Below are 24,272 nucleotides of genomic sequence, written 5' to 3' on the forward strand. Positions count from 1 at the left end.
ATCAGGCTTTGTTTCCAGCGGGACAGACCACCAAGGGACAAGCTCAAATCCCTTGTAAGGTTGCTCCCTGGAATTCCCTTTTGACAAATCTCACATGGCGGCAAATTATTCCTCCCCTCTCCCCCCCCTTACTCTTTCCCCAAGCTGTTTTTCGTCCTCGAGGGGGAAGGGAGAGTCCCAAAGACCCTTTGCAGCAGTTCCCCAGGAAGACAGATGCCCAGCTCCTGCTCACAACTATCATTCGCATCTGCTGATGGACTGATCCTTGTCCAGAATTGGTGTCGTATGGAAAAATCCCCAGCACCTGCTAGCAAACCCCAGTTATTCACAACATACGGCTGGGTGGCTAAATCTTCACTTCCTAGGGTCGGCCTGGAATTACACTCGCTACATGCTGAGCGGCCTTTCTCTCCTGTGAAATAGATGCAGGCAGCGGGAGGATTTGCAGCTACAAGGAAGGTTAGGATTTATAGCGCTGTCTCCTGCAAGGGGTTATTCTGCAGAAATGGTTGGTTTGTCTTCATGTTCTCTTTTGGGATAAACACATCATGATGTAATAATCTATATGGAAAATCATATCTTTGTATTCATCAGGGAGCAGGTAGCCCTGTGAATATATATCCCCTGGCATAAATCTACCGTCAATGTCAGTCAGGCGTTTTTTTTCCCTCCTGCCTAGAGCTGAACATGCATTTTTAATTCATTTCCATATGGCACAAACTCTATATTCTTATTGTATATTCTAATTTCTTTTCCCGGCCAGTAAATTTTAAGCCTTTCCTAGCTGGGTAAGTTATTGTGGGGTACATCTGGGTACAGTTCAGGAAAGATATCTGAGTAGAGAATGTGCCATTTTAAGGTATGTTTTTTTTTTTTTTTTGTTTTTTTTTGTTTTTTTGTTTTTTAAAATAACATGCCGTTATTAATGTTTTTCCCCCTATTCTCATTTGACCACCTGCTAATGATACTGCCTGCATGTTGAGGGGACAGGATAAAATCCACCGCTGTCTCTAGTCTGTGCCTAAGGTTGGTAGACAGACATCCATCCAACTCCTAGATCACCATCTTCCATATGCCTTAAATACTAATTTCCATGAGTTCTGAAGTTTTCCATAGTTTTGCACTACGGAGGAGGTTCCTTCCAGGAGAGGGCAGCGACGTACACGGGTCCCCCCTCCGCGTCTTGACATTGACAGCATTGTGAAAAACATCTTTTCCTATCAATGTTGCAGCTTGATGTGGAACTTAAATAGGAAACAACTGAAAAAGAATCAAGAGTGCTTTTTAACCTTTTTGCAGGTATACTTGACCTGGTCATGCAGAAGTTTTTGTAGGGGCAGATTGCTGTTGTTGATAGAAAATAGCACTGAGAATAAGAGGCTCTGTTCAGGTGGATGGAGCCGCATGGCGATATTGTAGGTTTGCTGATCTGATGATTAGACCCTAAGAAGAGATAGACTACTGCTGATGTTGACATTATTTGAGTGATAGGAAGGAGTTACTTGCAAGATTGAGGTCACTTACAACAAAATCTGCTGCTGTTCCTGCTGCCGTTTCATCACTTCAATACATACTGTTTATTTGTCATGTACATGTGAAGCTAATGTTTTCCTGCCTTTTTAAAAAAAAGTCCTTTATGTTTTCATCTATACACCTTTTTGCTGTAAAGCTGCTTATGTAATAGAACTTTAATAGCTACCATTTGAATGAGAATTGTGACTCCTTTCCTGAGAATAGAGTAGTATTTCTGAATTGTAGTATTATTCCATACCTAGAGGTCACCACTCCTGTCCTTTCTGAGGAAGCAGCCTGACTTTCACAGGTTGTTCTGGAAACATAAAAATCATGGTAAAAACCTTTAAATGAGACCAAACCCTGTTTCCTGACCTTTTTTACCCCTATGCACAAAGGCTCATAATCACCTTGATTCTCATAAATTTGTCATCTGAATTTAAAATATGTTTTTTCTCCTCCCAGCATACTGAAGCCTGGAGGATCCTTTAGATAAGAGCTTTATTGGGTCCTTCTGCTGAAGATGGGAGGTGAAGGGCAGATTGGGTTCTTCTCTCTTCCCTTTCAAAGGACCTGTAGAAATTCTTAAATATTTGTATTATATACTTACATTCACTAAGATCATTTATGCAATGGTCAGCTGAAAATACTCTTATCTCATTGGACGTACTTGAGCTTGAAGGATGAGAGAGGAAATTTTTCTTTTCCCTGTAGTGTCTTGTTAAAAGCTTATTCCTTCTGCCTGCTGAAGAAGTTTACCTGCTGTTTTCCTTATGTACTCTAAAAGTCCTTTTGGCACTTGTTTAATAATTTTAGAGTTTACCCAAGAGTATATATATATTGTTTTCGTCTTCATGTATTTTATGGTATAGAGATCTTTGGGATGAGGAGAATTAGCCTTGGGAGAGGAAATCAAACAGAGGATCACACAGCACTTGTTTTGTGTCTGCACACTGAATCAGACCCACAGATTCGGTGTGTGGGAATCCTGGCAGTCCCTGGGACTGGAGTCGTTGTTCCCAGTCTGTTTGGATACAGCCCAGGCTGCAGATTGCCAGAGCCGAGATGAAAAAACACTCGTACCTCTCACAGCTCCTCTATGGAGCACCAGCCACCTACAGGTCCCTACAGGTACAAAACTCTACAAGGTTTGGATTACATAGATAATTCTTGTTCAAAGAACAGAGGACAAGTGGATGAGTGGAGAACTAAATATGAGAACTAAATCATAGAGTTTAATTTTATTTTTAAGAGAGTTAAAAATCAATGGCTGTTCTATTTCTCCATTTCTTTCTTTTCACTTCAAGACCAGAGGATTTAATGTGAGCTAAAGTGGAAGGATGCTGGACTCCTTCTCTGTGTCATCTTATTGCCTCTTTGGGTACTTAGAAGGTTTTGTGTTTTAGCCTCTATTCTTGCTAAAGAGCTATTCTGCTTCTTCAGACTATGTTGAGCAGTATCAGGGGATTTATTTTCCTTTTTGGAGTAGCTCCTGCCCAAACGTTTCAAAATCAGCCACGAGTAATTACAATCTTTCTCTTCACTCGAAACCATAACATTTTTTTGACAAGAAGTGCCTTTAAAGAAATGCCTCTTAATTTACGGTGGGTTGCTTTGTACTTTGTTTCTGTAACCTATCGCATTACATTTCCTGTGCATTAAGTATGTATGTATTATGAGCTCTTAAAAACAAATATCCCAGAAGAAAGGAATTCAGTAAATGAATAAAACATTCTTGGGTAGTCCAAGTGGCAGTTTAATAGCTTGTCTGTTGGGACTTTCCAATAATATAATGATGATGGCCATATAAATATATGGATAGATGAATAACTTCAGTGAGGAGCTTGTTACAGCACTACATACCATATCTGAAGTGAAATCAAACTCTGAAAGTGCTGCCTGATGGGAAGGCCCACTTTTTCCAGTGCCAACCCTGAAATTATACTTAAAAATATACAAACTGTGTGTTTGTGTCTATGTATGTATACAGAACTAAAGTGCATTCACAAACACACATGCTATGTATACATACGCATGTATGCATGTGTGTGTCATGCATTGTTTGTAGGTGGAAACCGAGTGTTTCAGCACCGCACCACAAACCACAGACCATTGACGTAACTGGATTTGCGGCTGTGTATTCAAGATGAGGTCTCAGCCCTGGCTTTCTCTAAAAAGAAATAAATAAATGGAGTGGGAGCATGACATTGTCATATTACCTGGGATATGCACAACTTTTTTGCTAGGTTCCCCTGGTCACAGAGCTTTGTAACTACATATATAGTGGTGCCTGTCTGCCACTGTGGAGTCTGTAACCTTGTGTATGGCTAACCTGAAGGTACAGTTTATTTTGTTTTGCATGTAGCATTTTGCTTGCAGCAACAGATTTCTCAGAGTAGCTGATTTCTGATTACAGAGGACCTGGAAAGCTGGTACTGCAGTATGGAGAGAGGATGCTGATGTGTTCTTGGTAAAATGTGGTGGTAGCACAGTGACTTGCCTGTTGAGGATTTTAATAGTGCCACTTCACAGAAGAGACACAGCCCTTTATTTTGTCATGAGTTGGGATTTTCCCATTAGGATTTCTCATTTTCCTTGGCTGGCTGTTCCTACGCAGCAGACAGTATATTGCTTGTATTTTCTACTTGAGAGCATCTTCTCCCACGGTAGGCTGAAGCAGCAGTTTTCATGGCAGTGCTCAAAGTGATTCACATAAAGCTCCATGAAAATAGGGGACTCTGATGTTTTCACACGGGTGGATTAAGTTGATGAATGTTTAGTGTGCTGAAAAATAAGGTGCCACTGCTCTGATCTTTTAGTAGAGTGAAATGGCAACAACATTAAAAAGTCTTTCCTAGTTGAAGAATTTCATCTTAGGTGTTCTGGGGATCACCCTGGGCATGGGTAGAGCATGGGGAGCTCATACACAAAGCATGCTGGAGAAGTCTATGTTTGTACATCTTCTCTGTATAAACTACAGGGGTTAACATGTTATTTATATGATGTATGATATTCAGAAAAGGAAGTGCCACAAGTACTTCTGTGGGGATTTGCCTGTTAGTTGGAAATGCAAGTCCAAGAGGTGATAGATCTTAGATTTTTATCTTCAATATGGACAGTTCCCTTTTTTGTTGGTGTAATGGAAAATAAATCAGAAACATGGGGGGGTTGGGGGAGGCTGTATGTGAAAATAAGTGTATTGAAAGATGGGTGCCTTGACAAATACTTGGGAGAACTGATCAAACTGATTAACGTGTTAAGCAATGGGATATAGACTGTGGGATCAGGAAGTTAAGTGTTTTGTGTGAACATTATAACATCAGTGCAATAAATTGATTGTCATTAGTACTTAAAAATGCAGTAGTCATTCAGTTATATTGGAAGTGATAACTAACACGAATTCATATTCCAAAACTTGTCTGCAATTTATAAACCTCCTAGGGGATGCTGAAATCATGTTGGAAATTCAAATTAACTCCTGTCATTATCGACAACTTTTCCTATCCACTCTATATTCTAGCTTGAAGAAAACTGCATTTTCAAGCAGCTTTTAAATGACAATGAGAACAATGTATGTGTGCGGTGGGTCTTTTAATAATTGCCTTTTACAATTGATTTTTAAGATTTTCATGAGTAGTGGTGAACGTACTTTGTAACAAAGAAGCTTTTTCACACTGCCTCACTTTAAGCATCTGACTAGTTTCCTCGGGCTCCTTTCCTTTCCATTCCTTCTGTGGAAAGCAATCAGCAGCAGCCTGGCGCACAGCTGCTGCAGCACCCTCCAGCAGTCTCAAGCCAGTGTCTCCGCTAACCCTGTCTCCGTTTAACCTGGAAATTCAGATATATGAAGTGAGGCAGTGGAACTAATGCACAATGGGACTGTATGGAGGATCTCCATATCTTCCTCAAATGGCTGCTAACTAATTGCATTTCAATACTTAAAATGAGCCTTTTGCAATCAATGAAGGGCTCTCGCTGGAAGGGCTTTTGCTACTTTGAGGTGGCTGAAATGGAACCACCTGTGGATTAAGACTGCTGGCGATGGAGCCACGTGCTTTATTTGTAGCCAGATTCTGCTTGGAGCTGCTGGAGTGAAATTTGGTGCAAGGTGGATTTGACTCTATCCAATTAAGAATGTCTTCATGCTCTTGCTAGCCAGGATGGCCGTTCCGCAGCAGGACAGGCAGCAGACTGGAGAAGGTCTTTACCTTTCTTAGGTTAAGATGGGAGTGATATAAATAAATAATGGAGCATTTACTGAATGTGTTCAGTGTTCATCAGTGTTCAAAAATGCTCATCTGTGTCCTTATTTACTGTGTGTTACCACATGTACTTGATGGATAGCAGTGATCATAATTACAGATGCATTGTAGTACATATAAAAGGGCAGAGTTAAATCTGATCTTAGCTGTGACATTTACTAACCTGACTCTTTATATGAGAACTTTATCGAGTAGTTTTATTTTCTTCATTGTATTTTGTCTGTTCTCACTATCTGGGTATGTGTATGTGATTGCATTTAAATAGCCATAATTCTACCTTTATTTTGATTTTACTGTAGGCACCTGTAATTGCAGTAATGGTTGGCTGGTGATTTTTATGTACTGCTTTTTCTTGGTGGCTCAAATTTCACTAACCATCTGATCTTTCTTAACTGTCCATATTAAACCTGATAACTATCGGGAATTTGACTATCACAATGCTACATAGATAATGAAAATCCTGTCTCATCCCCAAAGGCTGGGACTGAAAAGGAGTCTTCCAATATGCTCTAAAAATGAACAAGTTTAGACTTAGTTGCAACTACTGTTAAATAAAAATAACAATTTCAGTGTGAATTATCCATATATTTTTTACCCAAATGTGTTTTTTTTTTTTTTACTGTGATTATTATTTTGTATTGTGCACATGTACATACAGATGCGGTTGGGACCATAGCGTTTTTTTATATTAAAAAAGTATGAGCATGTGTGTATACATATGTATATATGTGTGGTTATGTATATATGTTATCACATGTAAAAAAAGAATGCAAAACTATTGCTTTTTTGTGTGTAGTGTTCTCCCTTTCTGTTTTATTAAATATGTAGTAACTAGTTATTTTGTATATTTTATTTTCAGGTACAAATTTAGTAAGTAATATTGAAATAATGCTTTTTCCAGTACCTTTTTTATCTCTTGATTAACTATCTCACTTTTTCTCTCTCTGTCACAGGGTGAAAGAAAGATGTGATGGAGGTGAATATGGGCCTCTGGTCAGGCACACGGCCACCTCCGTCTTGCCTTGCCCTTCTGATTGTCAAGCTCCTGGCCTCCCTTTGCCAGGTAGTTCGTGGAACTGCACCACTTGGCTTTCACTTCACACATTCCACTTACAATGCTACCGTGTACGAAAATTCGGCAGCCAGGACCTATGTCAACAGTCAAACAAGAATGGGCATTACCTTGGCCGACCTTTCTTGGGATATCAAATACAGGATAGTATCTGGCGACGATGAGGGCTTTTTTAAAGCAGAGGAAGTCATCATTGCTGACTTTTGTTTCCTGAGAATAAGGACTAAAGGTGGGAATTCTGCTATATTAAACAGAGAAATTCAGGACAACTATTTATTGATAGTGAAAGGGTCCGTCAGAGGTGAGGACTTAGAAGCGTGGACAAAAGTGAACATCCAGGTCTTGGACATGAATGACTTAAGACCTTTGTTTTCACCAACCACATACTCTGTCACAATAGCGGAAAGCACTCCTTTAAGGACTAGCATTGCACAGGTGACCGCAACAGATGCGGATATTGGGTCCAACGGTGAATTTTATTATTATTTCAAAAACAAAGTTGATCTGTTCTCAGTACATCCTACGAGTGGTGTTATCTCCTTAAGTGGCCGGCTAAACTATGATGAGAAAAACAGATATGACCTTGAGATTCTGGCTGTGGACCGTGGGATGAAGCTTTATGGAAACAACGGTGTAAGCAGTACCGCCAAGCTTTATGTTCACATTGAACGTATAAATGAACATGCTCCAACGATAAATGTAGTAACGCATATTCCCTTTCCATCAGACAAGGAGCCTACCTATGCAGTTGTTAACATTGACGACCTAGATGAAGGAGCCAATGGAGAAATTGAATCTGTTTCAATTGTGGCAGGAGATCCGCTAGAACAGTTCTTTCTGACTAAAGAAGGTAAATGGATGAATGAGTACAAAATAAAGGAAAGAAAGCCTATTGACTGGGACAGTTTCCCGTATGGTTATAACCTAACTCTCCAAGCAAAGGACAAAGGATCTCCTCAGAAATTTTCTGCGGTCAAATTGGTCCACATTGCTAGTCCCAAAAAAGAAAGTATACCCATAAAGTTTGAAAAAGAAACTTATGATGTTTCGATCAATGAATTTTCACCTCCAGGTGTGGTAGTTGCAGTAATTAAGCTTACGCCTGAGCCACTGGGTGTGGAATATAGATTATCTCCTAGTGAGGATGCTGATTATTTTAAGATCAATCCCAACACAGGCCTTATTACTACCGCTCGTCCTTTGAAAATCATAGAGAAGGACCTCTACGAATTAGAAGTATATACAAACAAAGGTGGTGATTTAAAAGCACAGGTTACTGTCAGGATAGAAGATGCCAACGATCACACTCCGGAGTTCCAGCAGCCTTCGTACAGCTCGTTTGTCAATGAAAGTGTCCCTGTGGGCTATAGCGTTTTGGCAGTTTCAGCAGTCGATAAAGACAGGGGAGAAAATGGATATATAACATACAGCATTGCCAGTCTGAACTCGCTACCATTTATAATAAACCAGTTTACAGGTATCATCAGCACATCTGAAGAACTGGATTTTGAGTCCTCACCAGAAAGCTACAGGTTCATTGTGAGGGCTTCTGACTGGGGTTCTCCTTACCGCCATGAAAGCGAGGTGAATGTCACCATATACATTGGCAATGTCAACGATAACAAGCCCCTCTTTGAAAAAGTGGCATGTCAGGGAGTGATTTCATCTGACTTTCCCGTTGGTGGTCACATTACTGCTGTTTCTGCTATAGACATAGATGAGTTAGAGCTTGTAAAGTACAAAATAATCTCTGGAAATGAGCTTGGCATTTTTTATTTAAATCCTGACTCTGGTGTCCTGCAACTTAAAAAATCTCTAATTACTTCTGGCATAAAGAACAGCAATTTTGGCCTTAAGATAACAGCCACTGATGGAGAGAACTTTGCTGATGCTATGTTTGTTAATATTTCGGTAGTTCATGGGAAAGTGTCTTCAAAGACCTTTAGCTGTAGAGAGACTAGAGTTGCTCAGAAGCTAGCAGAAAAATTGCTCAAAAAGGCAAAAGCAAATGTGAAGCTGAATTTGGAAGACGGTTTTCTCGATTTTTATTCAGTGAACAGACAGGCACCACATTTTGACAAAACCTTCCCTACTGATGTGATGGTTTCAGAGGATCTGCCAGTTGGTGCCACCATCCTAAGGATAAAAGCCTATGATGCAGACTCAGGCTTTAATGGAAAAGTAGTCTATACAATTTCTGATGGTAACGGAGATAGTTGTTTCACCATTGACATGGAAACAGGGGTACTTAAAGTTCTTATGCCCTTGGACCGTGAAAAAACAGAGCTCTATCTCCTTAATATTACAATTTATGATTTAGGTAATCCACAGAAATCTGCATGGAGACTATTGACTGTCACTGTAGAGGACGCAAACGATAACAAGCCTGTTTTTTTACAGGACAGTTACTCAGTTAACATTTTAGAAAGTACAAGTCTTGGTACAGAGATTATCCAAGTAGAAGCCAGAGATAAAGACCTAGGATCCAATGGGGAGGTGGCTTACTCGGTGCTTACGGACACCCAGCAATTTGCCATCAACAGTTCCACGGGAGTGGTGTACGTGGCCGATCAGCTAGACCGGGAAACAAAAGCAAACTACACACTAAAAATTGAGGCTAGGGACAAAGCAGACAGTGGCCATCAGCAGTTTTCTGTTGTGCCTCTGAAGGTTTTCTTAGACGATGTCAATGATTGTTCTCCAGCCTTTATACCATCCAGCTACAATGTGAAGGTCCTTGAGGACCTGCCAGTTGGCACTGTCATAGCTTGGTTGGAAACTCATGATCCAGATCTCGGCTTGGGAGGTCAAGTCCGTTACTCTCTGGTGAACGATTACAACGGGCGATTCGAGATAGACAAAGCAAGCGGTGCTATCCGCTTGAGCAAAGAGCTCGATTATGAGAAGCAGCAGTTCTACAACCTGACGGTGCGCGCAAAGGACAAGGGGCGCCCGGTTTCTCTCTCTTCTGTTTCTTTTGTGGAAGTTGAAGTAGTGGATGTTAACGAAAATCTCTATACCCCCTATTTTCCTGACTTTGCTGTCATTGGATCTGTAAAGGAAAACTCGCGTATTGGTACAAGTGTTTTGCAAGTTGTTGCTCGAGACGAGGACTCTGGAAGGGATGGAGAGATCCAGTATTCCATCAGGGATGGCAGTGGGCTGGGGAGATTCAGCATAGATGAAGAAACAGGTGAGTTTCATTTCTAATTTCCTTTGCCTTTCATGGAGGTTCTTGCAAAAGAGAAACCTAGGCATAATTATTTTCTGCACATTACAAGAAGTTTGATTCTTCATAACAGGCAAGATAAAATTACAAATAAGGATTTTCCAGGCACAGTGATGACATGATTTAATTACCTGGTTGCATTCATTACTCCATGAGAGTGAAATAATGCACATGGCTTTTCAGCTGCTATGTGATGACTCCATTTAAGAAGCAGTGATAGGTGCGTAATGACTCTCTTGCAGTCACTGTATTATCTGTTGATCGTTGTAAATTACTCAGGTCACCTCCACAGAGTCATAACACTCATGGCCTTGAATGCAGTGTTAAACCCAATGGAAGGAAGTGAGGGGCAGGAAATATGAATTATTTCATCCTAAAACTTATTTTTGGTCTTGTCCTTGTTGCTGGGAGTAATTTTTCATGGGAGTCAGCAGTCTGGAATGATGTGCCATTCTGTATAATATGCTTTCTTGTAGCATGCTGTCTTCATCAGCGTAGGCGTGCTTGTGAAGGGTACGAATACAGGGAAAGATGCACTCAGCCTGTGCTGACTTTTCCTTGGTGGCAGTAGTATTAACAGAGTGAAGGTTTTGAAGATGTTAATCTTCACTTTTACCACACCCTGTTGGAAAATGTGGAAAACACCAAGTATAAAAGGCTATCTAGTAAAACACGGCTAATGATCTGGCTGTTTATATGTCTGATAGCTGTTGGGAGTAATGGTGCAGCTGTGGTACTAGAAGAAGTGAAGACATTAGAAAATATTAGTCAACAGTTTAAAAATTATATTAAATATGTTGGGTCTGTGGGCTTACTGTGGTTTAAGCAGACTTTGTATGTCTTTTTTTCTGAAGCTTTTAATTGAGAATGTGGTATTAAAGCATAAGATTAAAATGTATGTTTTGGCAAATTCAAACTGTTTAATCAAATGTCAACTTTCTAAACTGAACATTATGAAAAACAGACGACATTACAAATGCTGTGGATCTCGTCTGAACATAAGCAGTTGAAAATATTTTTATTCTATTTGTGTTGTAGTCTCTGTGCTGCAGCTGTGCACAGATGACAGTCAAAACCTTGTGTCCAGAAACATTAAACTTGAGTGTCAGAAGTCAAGAGGGCACCTACTCAAATTTCTAGAAATGTTAAGAACTCACATATCCTACAGTGTTAATAGCAGTTGAATGAACTTGGGCAACATTATTTAGGCGGTTGAACATGATTTTCAATTTTAAGCTCCGGCATTTAAAAATGTTAGCCTACTTTATTGAGTAGCATGGACTTCAGATAAAAGGGTTCCTTTTGAAGCAATGGGAGTTTGGTCTAAATGCTTCAGCCTTGTTCTGAAAATCTTGGGATTCAATACTTAGTAAACTGAAAGGAATTGTTAGGGAACAAGCTTCCAGGAAAATAAATTAGTATGTGTGTTGTTCATTAATAAATTAACCTAAGTTATTGCCGTGTGTCTAGACTATTAAGGGTAATAGCTCGCACCGAGTTAGGGCCCCTCTTCAGAAAAACATGGATCATGTTCTGAGATGAGTGTGAGTCATACTTGATATTACACATTAAATGTACTTGATTTCAATTCTAGAAAGAAACTAAGTTATTAAAAGAAAAAAAAAAAACACACCACAATAAAACAGAGTTTTAAAAGTTGCATATCTTTGTCTTTTGCTCTTTCAAGAGTATTTTGAAGAGCCAACCCTGTTGCCTGTGCTGTCTCACAAAGCCATTCCAGGAGATATTTCATAATCCAGTAGTTCAAGATATCTTTAGATTCTTCTTGTATATTTTCCCCAGCTGTTTGATACATCTTAAGTCATCTCAAAACCAACTTGAAGAACGCTTGGGTGCACAACTGGGCCAGGGATGCATGGAGAGCAGGATTTGGGGTTCAGGTATTACCCCACTGTTGTTGTGCTGTTGTAACTTGAGTGCCAAATTTGACCTGCTGTGTCAAATAGGACAAAACATTAATAGTCTGCTATTGAACTGGTGGCAACTTAAACACTGCTGAATGATGAATCAGCTATCTAGCTGTAGAAAAGAGCTCAAGTCGCATATTGAATTAATTTACAAAGAGATGGCTGTTTATTTACTTTCAGTGCAGTTAATTTGTCACTTTTAAACTGACCGACTCTATTGGCTTATACGCCGTCTCTCACGAAATTTGTGAAGGTAAGCAGGAGCATGAAGTACAACAAATCAATATTTTTGGCTGCTGCCTTAATGAAAAGAAGACTGCAGTATCCATTATAATCATTAGGATATAAACTGGGCCAAATTCATCCTGATGTGAGCAGGCTGGACTCCAAGCAAGTCTGTGCTTTCAGCATATTTCTGCTTGGGTGCATTATTTTTGTTCTTTCACAATATTCAATCGTAATGGTGTCACCCCGTGTGCTGAGTGAGCTGTGCCTGTGCTCCTTGGGGCACGTCTGTACTGAGGAGGGGAAGAGGGTATGGAGATACCCAAGGAGGATCTGACCTGCATAGTGCATGCTCACTGTGCCCTGCTGCCACGTGCTTCTTGGCATTGATCTCATTCCTTTACAGGTACATACAGATGCATGTAGGTGCATCTAATTCTCCAGAGCTTGAGCTGACTGCTGGTGCAGGTGCCACAACAGGTCCTCTGCATTCAGGTCTGAGCAGTGGTCTGTGTGGTCTGCAGGCCTGGAGTCTCTCCATATTGGCCAAGGTGGATCTCTCTGCAAAGGGTATATGTGCAAATCTTGATGCTGTTGCCATTTTTGATATGAGATGAGTCGTAGGGTTGGGCTGGGGATTTTCTTCCTGCAGTGTGTCCCTTTGTTTTGTGTCGTGGAGGACCACTGTTGAGGATTGACGTTGCATGGCAGCATTCACTGTTAGGTACTCCAGTTCACAGATGGTAGTAACCAGAAGCATAGTGAGCACTTGCCAGCTAGAAGTATTTGATGAAGTTGAATTTTACATATATTTGGTCCCACAGCCTCTTGAATTACTTCTTAATTTGTTTCTCTGGGTTTACTGTAACTTCTCTTACCAGGAGATGAAGCCAGTGCAAATCTCTAAATCAATAGAAACTCTCCTGCTGTAGAAGGCAGTAGATTCAGACCTCCTCCAACTCCATCCCTACTTTCACACTAGCACCTTAGCCATCACACTAGATGTTTCTTGGGTTTACAACACAACTCATGATTCTTGGCATAAAAACAACACCCCCTAAAAAAACAAACAAACAAAGAACCAAACAACCATTAACAGACAAACAAACAACTGGTTTAAGACTTTTCTAGAAGGAAAAAAGTGGTTATTTTTTTAAATTGAGAACTCTGTTTGTTGATGCCTGCCTCAATGGACATTCAGTTTGTCACCAGCCTATGTGTGCAGTTCAAACTCATTGATTTTCTTTCTTCATTGGTCTGTTTATTGACTGCTGGTATAAATGTCACAAGCTTGCCATTTAAGAACCCCGCACTGAGAGATGTAACGTGATTTTGCCATTTATGGATTCTCTTTTTCCTTCTGTCTTCCATTCAGAACCACTTTTCTTTACATCTCTCCCTTTCTCTGGACTCCTGAGATGTAATCTACATGATGAAATGTGCTCATGCACAGTCAGAGGTAGTCACTGCAGGATTTCCTTATAATTGACAGAGAAAAACAGTTGATGGAGAAATTATTCATATTACACTGTAGTAAAAAATAAATTAGATTAGTCGTGCTCTGAAAATGCACTGGACAGGAGCATCCCACCCTCTTTTCCATCTACAGAAAGACATTAAACTCCGATGCTTTGATCTCACTTGCTGAAATGGGTGGTAAGCTTCCCCTTATGCAGCTTTTGGGCTATGGAGAAGATGGAGACATTTCTTCATCTCTAGTACCCCTCGTCACCTGGTGTATTTCTCCATGCTCCTCACCAGTCTGCTAATTGCAGTTCTTTAGAAAAGAGTTGTGTAAAAACTGTCTTTATTTCTAGAGTGTTGGAATATAAAATAAACAGTTTTTAGGGGGATGGCAGCATGCTCTGAGTTTTCATCCTAGCAAGAGCTCTAACAGATACAACTGGTCTTTTGGAAGTGGTCTCTGTCAGAAGTCCCTTACTCACTTAAAATCCTGGATTTTCTCCGCTCTGGTGTATACATGGTTGCAGTGCTGATACCACAGCAAAAGTGGTGTATTTTTGCTGTCTCAGGAGCTTGTGGTGACTCCAGCAAGCGCACATGGCCATACATGTATGATACCACCTACCTTGGGTGACTAATTGCCATCCAGCTGTACTGCTGTGCTGGCTGCAACAGGAACTTCGACAGCTAGTGAGATCTCCTGACTTCTCAAAAGGTTGACTTAGATGAGATCAGTTCTAGCCTAAATGCTGACGTCTTCCTTCTCATTTTTTCATGATTTGTGGTTTCACTAAACAGCAGTGTTTTTGACTCCAGCTCCACTTTTCAGTCTGGCATGTGTTTCTACTCTTTGAGCAGTTAATATAACAGCCTGGCACTAGAAGTGTTTCTATATTTACCCCAACTTTATCCGTGGATGTACTGCTAATAGAAGGGGAATGAACTGAGTTCTGGAGGAGCAGAGACTAGACACACTCAGCATCTGCTGCTGCAGACACTTCTACAGGCTTGACAGGAGTTGTTGTGATGGTGCCCCAGGATGCAAAGAATGACTAACCCCACTGCATAGGTGGAAAAGCTGAAGCAGTCAGTCTTTTGCAGCTTCTCACAAAAGCATCAAAACATCTTAAGTTGCACTGAAATAGAATATGGAGACACAATAGTGCTGTTAGCGAAATGCTTATGGGATCTTAGATGTTCTTGCAAAGCCCAGAAGTGTGGACTTAACACTCAAAACCTACTAGCCTCCTTTTCTGAGGTTATTCTGGAGTTTGAGTCCCTTGATTTTTGTTGAGAGTTTAAATTTTGGCATTAGATGGCACAGATTTCCACCCCTGCAGAGCCCCTCTAATAAGAACACAAGCTGGAGATGACCCTGATAACTTGTTATCTTTAGGTGTTTTCAGCCCTGAACAATTCAAATGAATAAGCCAAGCCTGTCTTTCACAGCACTGAAATCTTGAAGACCATGTTAAGTGGAGGTGGATTTCAAATTATTACAAAGTCCATGGATTGATTTACGGTGCCAAGTACAGCGGTCTGATGTTCTGTTCTGAGACCTTTTAAGGTGCCTCAGGAGTGATTGAAATTACTGACAGACTGTTGCTGGGAGTTGAAAAAGAAGCCAGTTGGTGTTGGAAAGCCCTAATAATGGCTTCAAATGACTAATAATGGAAACAAGAAACACCAGAAGATACAGTTTATAATAAAACAGACCTGCTCGCACCGTTAAAACTGTCTGGCAGAAGGGAATAAATTTATTGCTTCAGATTCCTTGCATCTTGTTGCTGTCTTCTAAAATAGTTTTTGGTTATTGTGTATGCAAGTTGAAGGATACTTTCATTTATTACAATTTGAGTGGTCTGATAAACATTTATGTGAGACCATTACTAGCGCTTCCTTGAAACAACATCAAGTAAAAATGAAAATGCTTTGTGAAATGTGCTGGTTTTTTTTTCCTCCCCCTGCTTGTTTAATTTTATGAAAGTATGTAAGAGCTAGTGGATAAATCTGTGAAGACTCACCATAGACTTGAATTCACTGCAGAGTTTTGAGATGTGAGTGTTACAGACATCATTCATTTTCTTGGTGAGAGTAGGAAAATTTCATTGCCCAGAGCAAGTAGTTCTGAGCCGTTTAAGTAGCCTAGGCTTCCAAAAACAAAGTTTTCAGAGTAACCTCAGGCCAGACACCAGAGCAGTGCCAGTGGTGTTGGTGGGTGCTGCCTCGGGAGAGGAGGATGCTCTCAGGGGTCACCCAGGACCAAGCTGCTGGCGCTCAGCCTGGCCACGACGGCTCTCCTGCGTGGTCCCCTCTGGGGAGGAGCACGCCAGATGGATCACGCAGCTCAGCTCTGGCCAAACTCTGATCTGTCACCCTCTATCTGTGTCAGGCATGAATAAAGCATTCCTGGGAACAGCTATTTTGGAGTCTGCCGTAACGTGTTATCATTACTCTGTGTTATCTCTGGCAGCTTTTAATAGGGCAATCTTTCCTTCATTTATGATTTCCAATTTTGGGAAAGTAATTGTTCGCATTTTTCTTTTTCTTTAAAATTAGTTGCGGTGGAGAAACAAGTTTTTTTGGTAAATTCCGTGTCCGTGTATTTATAATTCGTAGCTGTAAATTAGTAAAGAAACAAGGCCTGTCTTGGTTTCACTGGAATGAATTTGTTAAGATTTTATTTAATAACACGAACCCTAAAACAATGCATCAGCTTACAAAAATATTTACTTTAAAGAGTCCTTAATATCATTCTGACATATTTTGAAAGTTTCCTAAGTGAGACCAGCCATGCAGAATTGTTCCATTCAAGCTGTTCAACTCTCTTGGCTTTGTACTGCATAAAACAGCTCATGATGTACAATTTTTATAGTGAGCTGTTATTTGCGTGTTGTCCCTTCTTTGGAAAATGTTTAGAGAACCTCCTTTGTTATTCAGGAGGCTCCTGATGATAGGACATTTCTTTTCAATCTCTTAATTTATTTAATAAAGAAATACACTGTTTGTATTTCCTCCTAGCTGTCACCTTTATCATTCCTGAGATTTGTTTTCAAGACTATTTTACATTGCTGTGTTCTGTTATTCTGTCCCCTAGTATTTCAGTCCAGAAGTGACTCCTGCATTATCCTGTGCATCACAGTCCATTAAATTACAACCAGGTGCTCCTGCGTCAAGCTCATACCCAAGAGTCAGCCATGGGACCAAGCCACTCAGTAGCCCCAGTTGGACTGAGGGAAAATTTACTTCCAGCATTTGCCATTCAGTCTGAATGTCTGAGCACCAGCTTTATCCTGGGATCACCTCAGACCATGATCTACCTTCCCTTATGAGCGATTTGTGGTAATTGAGCAGTTCAGCTGAACACCTGATGGGAAAAATCCATTTTATCACTTCCAAGGCACAAGCGGAAGCCTGTAGGCATGGGAAGTGATGTTGTTAATGCAAAACTGCAAGCTGATGAGCATGTTGAGGGCAATGCAAGCAGTCCTGTCCTCCTGGGATGTGCAGAGGAGAAGGAAGATGGATGTTGCAGCAGTGTGTAAGATTACATGGAACCACTTTGCTGCACTTCCTGATCCTTTCCTGAAACAAGTCCAAGAAAGAGGATTCTCTAGTGGCCAGTAATACTGAGGATGTATCCTCCAACCTGACCCTTGCAGCGGGTTATGTGACTTTTTAGGGAGCAATAAAACTGGACAGAGTTGGTCAGGAATTTTTGGGACTAGTTTGGAGCACAGACAGGTGGTAACACTGGAGCAATTAAAAATACAAGTACATATATCTCTCACCCTACTACAGTATATGTGCAGGCTCCAGGATTTAACTTGGAAGCTGGCTTAAAGCATGCTATGTACAAAGCTGTTCTCTGTTCAAGGACCGTAAGTGATGGTGAATTGGGCACTTTCTTGGAAAGCTCTTCCAAATTTTTCATTGCTCTCACTGCTTAAAAATTGTGTCATACTTCAAGGCTGAGCTTGGCTAATTTCATCACTCAAGTCTTGGAACTTGTTAGGTCTTTGTCAGCAAGGTGAAAAGAAAAAGAAAAAGAAACAAAAAAGCCAACTCCTACTATCAGATATTTTTCTGTTTTTACATACAGGCTTACCTGAAAATAGATGTTCAGAGATGAGCTTCTATAGCTCATGGAACAGATTCTTTTAATCTGTAGTCTGCTGTTTAATGTAAACATCTTTATTACATTTTATACACTTATGGTGTCTTATTAGCATTGAAGTGTTGCCAGTAAGAAATAACTGAGGGAAAGCCAAACTCTGTGCATGTGGGTGGGGAGTTTTCACTGCAGTTGGTTTGCATTAGGCGTTTGAGCCCATGCATTTTTGTGTTTCTCAAACTTGACTTGTCCATTGGCATTGACCCGATCATTTTATCCACACCTAATAAAAACTGCCAGGCATGTTCACATGCAGTTAGCAGATTGTCACATCTTTTTCTGTGTCTGCTTTCAGGACACTCCTGCAGGCTCCATGCCCCCAGTGTTTTGCAGAGAACAGGGCAGCAGCACGGGGTGGCAGCTGCATGGTCTGCAGGTTGCAGCTCCTGGTCTTCCAGGCATGTGTGTAGGTGACATGGAGGTGAAGTCAGCCACATAACATGAGGTGGTGCTCATCTCACTGGCCTTTGCTCACCTGCTTAAATATCTAAGTTAGGTTGGACATGAACATGTAGCTCAGCTAAGGTGAGGTGAGTCTTGAGGAGGTGGTGAAAGCTGAGGGAGTCAGACTGGGCCTGTCTTAGGTGGGTGCTCTTGGCTTTAACAAGCCCTTCTGTGCTGAACTGTGGGAGTAGGAGGTGTGTGCAGATGCAGGGCTGTGCTGGGTAATGTGGTGGTTTTACCCAGCTGGGCAGCTGAACTCCACCACAACCACCCTCTCACTCCCCCTCCTCTCCTCAAAGGGGGAAAAAATATGATGAAAAGGGCTAGAGGGTTGAGATAAGGACAGGGACATCACTCAACAGTTAACATCACGGACAAAGGAGACTCAGCATAGGGACATTAACGAAATTTATTACCTATTAGTAACAAGCTAGAGCAGTGAGAAACTATTGGAGATCTGCTCCATGTGGGACCCGTGGGCTGCAGGGGGACAGCCTGCTCTGCCAGGGGCCTCTCCACGGGCTGCAGGGGAACTTGTGCTGCCTTGTGCCTGGAGCACCTCCTGCCCTCCTGCTGCACTCCCCTTGGGGGCTGCAGGGCTGCTTCTCTCTCAGCTCTCACCCCTCTCTCCCAGTTGCTGTAGCACAGCAGATTTCCCCTTCCTTCAATCTGCTCTCCCAGAGGCCCACCCAGCATCTCTCATGGCTCGGCTCTGGACAGCAGTGGGTCCCTTTTGGAGCTGTCTGGAGCTGGCTCTGATCTGACATGGGGCAGCTGCTGGGTGCTGCTCACAGAAGCCACCTCTGCAGCCCTCCTGCTACCAAACCTTGCCGTGTAAACCCAATACAGATCCCCCTGTGTTCCCTTCACCATTCTACTCCGAAGAGTGGAAGGAAAATGAGCATGGGGGCACACAGGACTGTGGGAGCCTCCAGCCTATCCCATCTACGTGACTGGGGGACAGACACAGGCTGCAGAGCTCATCTGACCCACCCCGTTCAACTGCAGGTGGTGTTTGCTCCTGAGTGTCTGTGCCGTGATCTGAAGGTAGCAGCCGAACTTTGTCACAGCTAGCTATGCCTCAGCTTTGCAGCTGTTCCCTCCTGTTTAGAGGTGATGACCAGAAACCCACCTCACAAGAGAGGTGCCCTGGAGTTTCTTCTCTTGGAAGATGCTTTTCGGTTACTTTGATGGTATTTTCACTGATAGTTGAGCAAAATGTTATCATTTTACAGGTATGATTGACAGTTCCCTGAAATGACAGACTTGAGATGTATGCAGCTCCAGGCTACAGAGCTTCAGAGATCTGCATCTGGACTGAGCTGGGTGGCTGATTATTCCAGCAAAAATACCAGTTTTGAGTTACCAACCTGAGCTTCCCCTTCAGAAGATAACGAGCACAAAGGATGGGACTCCTCATGCTCACTGTGCTGAGATGGCAGGAGTGGGGCCCAGCACAAGAGGTGGATGCTGACAAGGAGGTTGCAACAAGCAATACAAGGGACAGGGATTTGTAGCGAGGACCATGCAGGGGTCACTTACCCAAAAGGATCTGGGTGCTGGGCTCAGTGGGGTGGGGAGACACAAGGGTGAACTAACAGGAGTTTTTTCTGGGTTGTGTTAGAGGCAGAAACACAACCTCTGTCCAGAGCGAAACGTGGGTGCCTGTGCCCTGTGTGCCATGTGGCCAACGCTGATGGATAATCATCCTAGCGACTGTAAGGAACAACTTTCAACCTAACTGCTCTAAGTAATGTGAGGACCAATTATTAAGAAGTGTTTACTTTGGCCTGAGAGTAATCTGAATGTATGTGGTTTTAAATAGCCATCTGTTTCCACAATGTGAGGGCTAGGTTGGTCCTTTTCTTTTTTTTCGCTATTGAAGCGTTTGGTTTTTCAGTTTTGTCGAAATGTACATTAGCAGATTCGTTTCTGACTTGTAGATCATTGCAGCCCATAATGAATGGTATGCCTGTTTATTTGGGGATTTTTCCTCCTATTTCATTTGAAAGTTTTACTGAAGATTCATGTCCTGGAAATGTAACTTCACACACAGCTCATTAAAAATAGTTTTGCTTCTCACCACTGGCTCACTTTATAAGGTGACATTTTGCAAAATGAAAAAAAAAATCCTAACTGTGAATCAGTTAAAATTTTAATAACTTTTTTTTTTTTTTTTCCCAAAAAGCTTTATTTTTTATGAATAACTATGGGATTTAATTAAATTTGCCAGGATACTTCACAGTCCCCAAATACCTTTCATCTAAAGTACACAAATTATTTTTCACATTTTAATGAAGGAAGCTCTTTGATGTGTGATGTTTGTGTAGTTTCCCATTTTAGTGATAGGGTGTGAGAGGTGTAGATAAGTTAATAGTTTGATTTTTTGAGGGGGAAGCGGGACAATGTAGAAATTCATTAAAAACAGCTGGAACTTCAGGTGTTCAACATCTTTGTTACGAACCTATACTTGGCCAGAACATACAGTGGGATGGATTCTTCTGACTGCAGTATGTCTCTCTATACAAGACCACCCATCTTCTGCTACACAGGATCTTGGAGCTGGTTTTAAGAGGACCAGATTTTGTTAGCATCATAGAATCATTAAGGTTGGAAGAGACCTTCCAGATCATCTGGTATTATTTCTTCTTGAGATGCTGTGTAAGGAAGAACTGTGTTGTGCTGTGCTACTTTTCATTGGCTATCTGAGGGTTTTTTATGTTAACCTCGCCTAATTATCATTAGGCAGTAACTCTTAGGTGATAACAGATCGCAGTCCAAGTCAGTGATTAACGCAGCTTCCTCTGGGACTATAAGCCTATATTTTGCACTGGGGGAGAGCACTGGTAACCACAAGCACCAGTAGCTAGCCCTGGTCAGGGGACGGCAGGAGCCCCCCAGGCTCTCAGAGCTGCTGGCAGCCTCAGGGGCTCTGGGTGAGACCTCAGCTGGGCTTTGGGGCCGGGCTTTGGGGCCGATGCTTCTGGCAGGCACTCAGTGCAGCGAGTGTCTGTGGGCTCCTTCCTGGAGCCATGGCCGTGTCTCTCGCTTTAACCTTTCCCAGCGGCGGTCAGCTCATCGCTGCTCTTCAGAGACACCCGCCTTATCTTCCCAGTCAAGGAAACCCTTTGTAGAGCTGCTGGATGGCAAATTCATCCCACGCGAAATACCGATAGGGCTTCCATTAGAAGCCTCACAAACTTTTAATGTGTTATTTCTCTTCCTGCAGCACCAGGGACGGAGAAGTGCGTTCTGCGCCTTCGGTACCTACACGCAGAGCAAATTGATGATGTGTCCTCATCTCTGTGATGAGCGGTTACACCAGCCATTTGCTAATGAGATCGAGTGCTTTTTACGAGCGTGCAGCTCCTTTGCATCCTGGTGTGGCTCTGCCTTTAACAAGATATCTTCATTTCAGCAGTGTGTGGCTCAGTGTGGGCAGCAAGCAGCTTCTGAGGTGCACAGCATCCTTCTACAGAAAGGGAAAATAATCAGAAAGGAAGCGTGCGCCCACAGTGACATTTGGAGAGGAAGGAAGAGGACTGGCATTTAGCTGTGCTGTCCAAGGGGTAAATGGCAAAATCTGTTTAATAAATGTGACCTAATGAATTTAGGACTGCTGATTCTGGAGTTTGTTCCCCCTCTATTTATTGTCAAAATCATTGCTGCTTCCTTCTGAACATGGAAGGCAAGATCTGAATTGCAAATCATGAAGTTTTAATTTGTTGATGCTGGAAGTAAAAAAGCCTTCTACTGGTAGAGGTCGCAGACTGTAGTCACTCCTGAAATGCCAAGTGCTGTACTGTTATATTGTTAAGAGCACAGAAGGGTTTTTGTTGCCTTCATGTAAACACACCAGTGTTGGAAACTTTTTGCATATGTTTCAGCTATTTCATGGGGATTTCCCTTAATTGCTTAGTCTTTCATAATGAACATTAATCTGTCACTGGCAAAGATAAAATCCATCTAATTCTCAGAAAATCTGTTTCTCTTTGTCCATACCCACAAATTAAAACTCCTCTGATACTGGTTAGAAGCTCTGTCTAGACATTGAACGTGGTCAGAATTAACCGTGTGGTCAGAGCAAGTGAAGCCGTGCTGCTTTGCACTGCCAGTTATAATCCAGTCCACCTTGTCAAGAGGGTTTAGGCTGTCCTGGAAAGTCCCTGGAGGGATTGGGAACTTCTGCCAGAGGAGCTGTGATCCCTTTCCTCGGGTCAGCTTGTTCCAGGAAGATGCTGTCTTCCGCAGCGTGGTCCCCGAAGGCCACATCCAGACAGAGCAAGCAGCTTGTTCTGGATTAAGTTGAATCACTGTTGCAGAATCCCGTCTTTGCAATAAAATAAGGCTGTGATTCCCAGCTCCCTTCAACCTGGCACGTATCTGTTCTGACCATGATAAAGGCACGATCCTGACTCCTGCTTCCTGCCACCTCCCTGCAGGGCTCTGCTGTTTCGTGAGCCGCTTGCTGAGCCCCTTCAAGAAAGCAATCAGGGAAGACCTCATCTTTTGGAGAGAAAAGTGAGAGGGTCGGTTCCCTCATCAAACATATCAGCTGCTGCCTTGTCCAGGCTTTGGCGTGGAAGGAGCAGCTGTGACAGAGCAAGAAGGATGTGTGCTAAAATGGAGATTAGTGTTTTAAGCTGAATAGGATGGTTGTTTGCTAAGTGGTGTTTATGGCGTGGGCCCCTGAGCTTTGAGCTGGTATCACAAGCAAGAACAGCTATCGGATGGGTAAAGCTGCTTACTGTATGTTACAGAGATACAAAATCCCTCTGGCAGCGTGACTAACCTTTTCATGCCTCGCTTTACCTGTCTGTACAATAAGCCTAATGATCATCACATTGTCAAAGGCATTTTTGTGCCAGTTGTGATGCTCGCATGATTAATGGCTTTAAAATGCTATGAATGATTTTGATGGAAACACATATCAAAATGCATTGCAGCGGCCATGCGTAAATGCAGTCACTTGGTATTTGAAGTTGGAGGGTGTTAGAGCACAACCCCCTTCACGATTCACGTCTTTTCCATTCTAATCTCCAAGGAAAACTATAGCGTCTCGGTGATCTATTTAAGCTAGTACATTTATTCCAAATAATTAACTGTAAAAATGTTGCATTGACTGCACTGGGCGTACCCAACAGCCACAGCCAGGCTGCCCAATCTTTCCTTTCAGCCTTCTGGGGGTGAATGATACCCTGAAACATGTCTCGATGCAATGCACGGCAAAAACAAAATGGAAAATTAATTTCAGTATCAAGTGAGACAAACAAACCCTCACTGCTGTTCATTGACTCTGCTTCTCTTGCTGCTTGGGTGTTACGGGGCAGACAGCACTTTCTGTGATAGGGTAAATTAATTAATGAGGACTTGGGGTATGGTAAATTAATTATGGAGTGTGATCAGGCTCCACTACTAATCAGAAGGGGAGGTTTTGTGGTGGGTTCTGTCCCAGATTGTGGAGGGACATGGAGGCTTCTGTGGCCGCTCGCCACCACCCCAAATGCATTTCCAGACCCCATGGGATGGAAACCAAGCCCCCAAAAGTGCTGCTTCTGCCCTGTGCTGTGCTCTGAAGTGTGCAGCGTGAGCAGAGCACAGCGGGATGGCTGTAGGTGAGGGCGACGCACGCCCGGAGCTCCGTTTCTCTCTTGATTTACATTAATAAATAGTTTCGGCAGCTACCAGCTAACCTTAGGTGTTGCTTTCTTCTAGTAATTGCCGTGTCAATAAAGAACCCTGCCGCTGTGTCCTTGTTTTAAATACAGCTTAAGGCTCACCGGAGAGGTGACAGGAATTCATCTGAGCAGCTCAGTCCCGTGGCTGGGCTTCGGGCCAGGCGATGTGAGGGCAGCACGCAGAAGAAAGGGGAGCAGATTAGTGGTGCCTGCAGCACGGGATGGTTTGGCTTGAAAATGTGCTGAAGTGACAAGTCTAACGTAGTTTCAGGACCTTGCCAAAA

General features: G+C 42.2%; 1 protein-coding gene across 1 annotated transcript in view; it reads left to right on the top strand.

Annotated features, from left to right (window-relative positions):
• Positions 1-24,272, top strand: part of FAT3 (FAT atypical cadherin 3) — a 408,669-nt gene that overhangs the window by 37,843 nt on the left and 346,554 nt on the right. Inside the window, exon 3 of the mRNA XM_084532289.1 lies at positions 6,728-10,039. Coding sequence (XP_084388415.1) covers positions 6,745-10,039 — 3,295 coding nt within the window. The 5' untranslated portion in view covers positions 6,728-6,744. The remainder of the gene's footprint in view (positions 1-6,727; positions 10,040-24,272) is intronic.

Source organism: Aythya ferina (genome assembly GCF_964211825.1).
Source record: "Aythya ferina genome assembly, chromosome: 1".
NCBI lineage: Eukaryota > Metazoa > Chordata > Aves > Anseriformes > Anatidae > Aythya > Aythya ferina.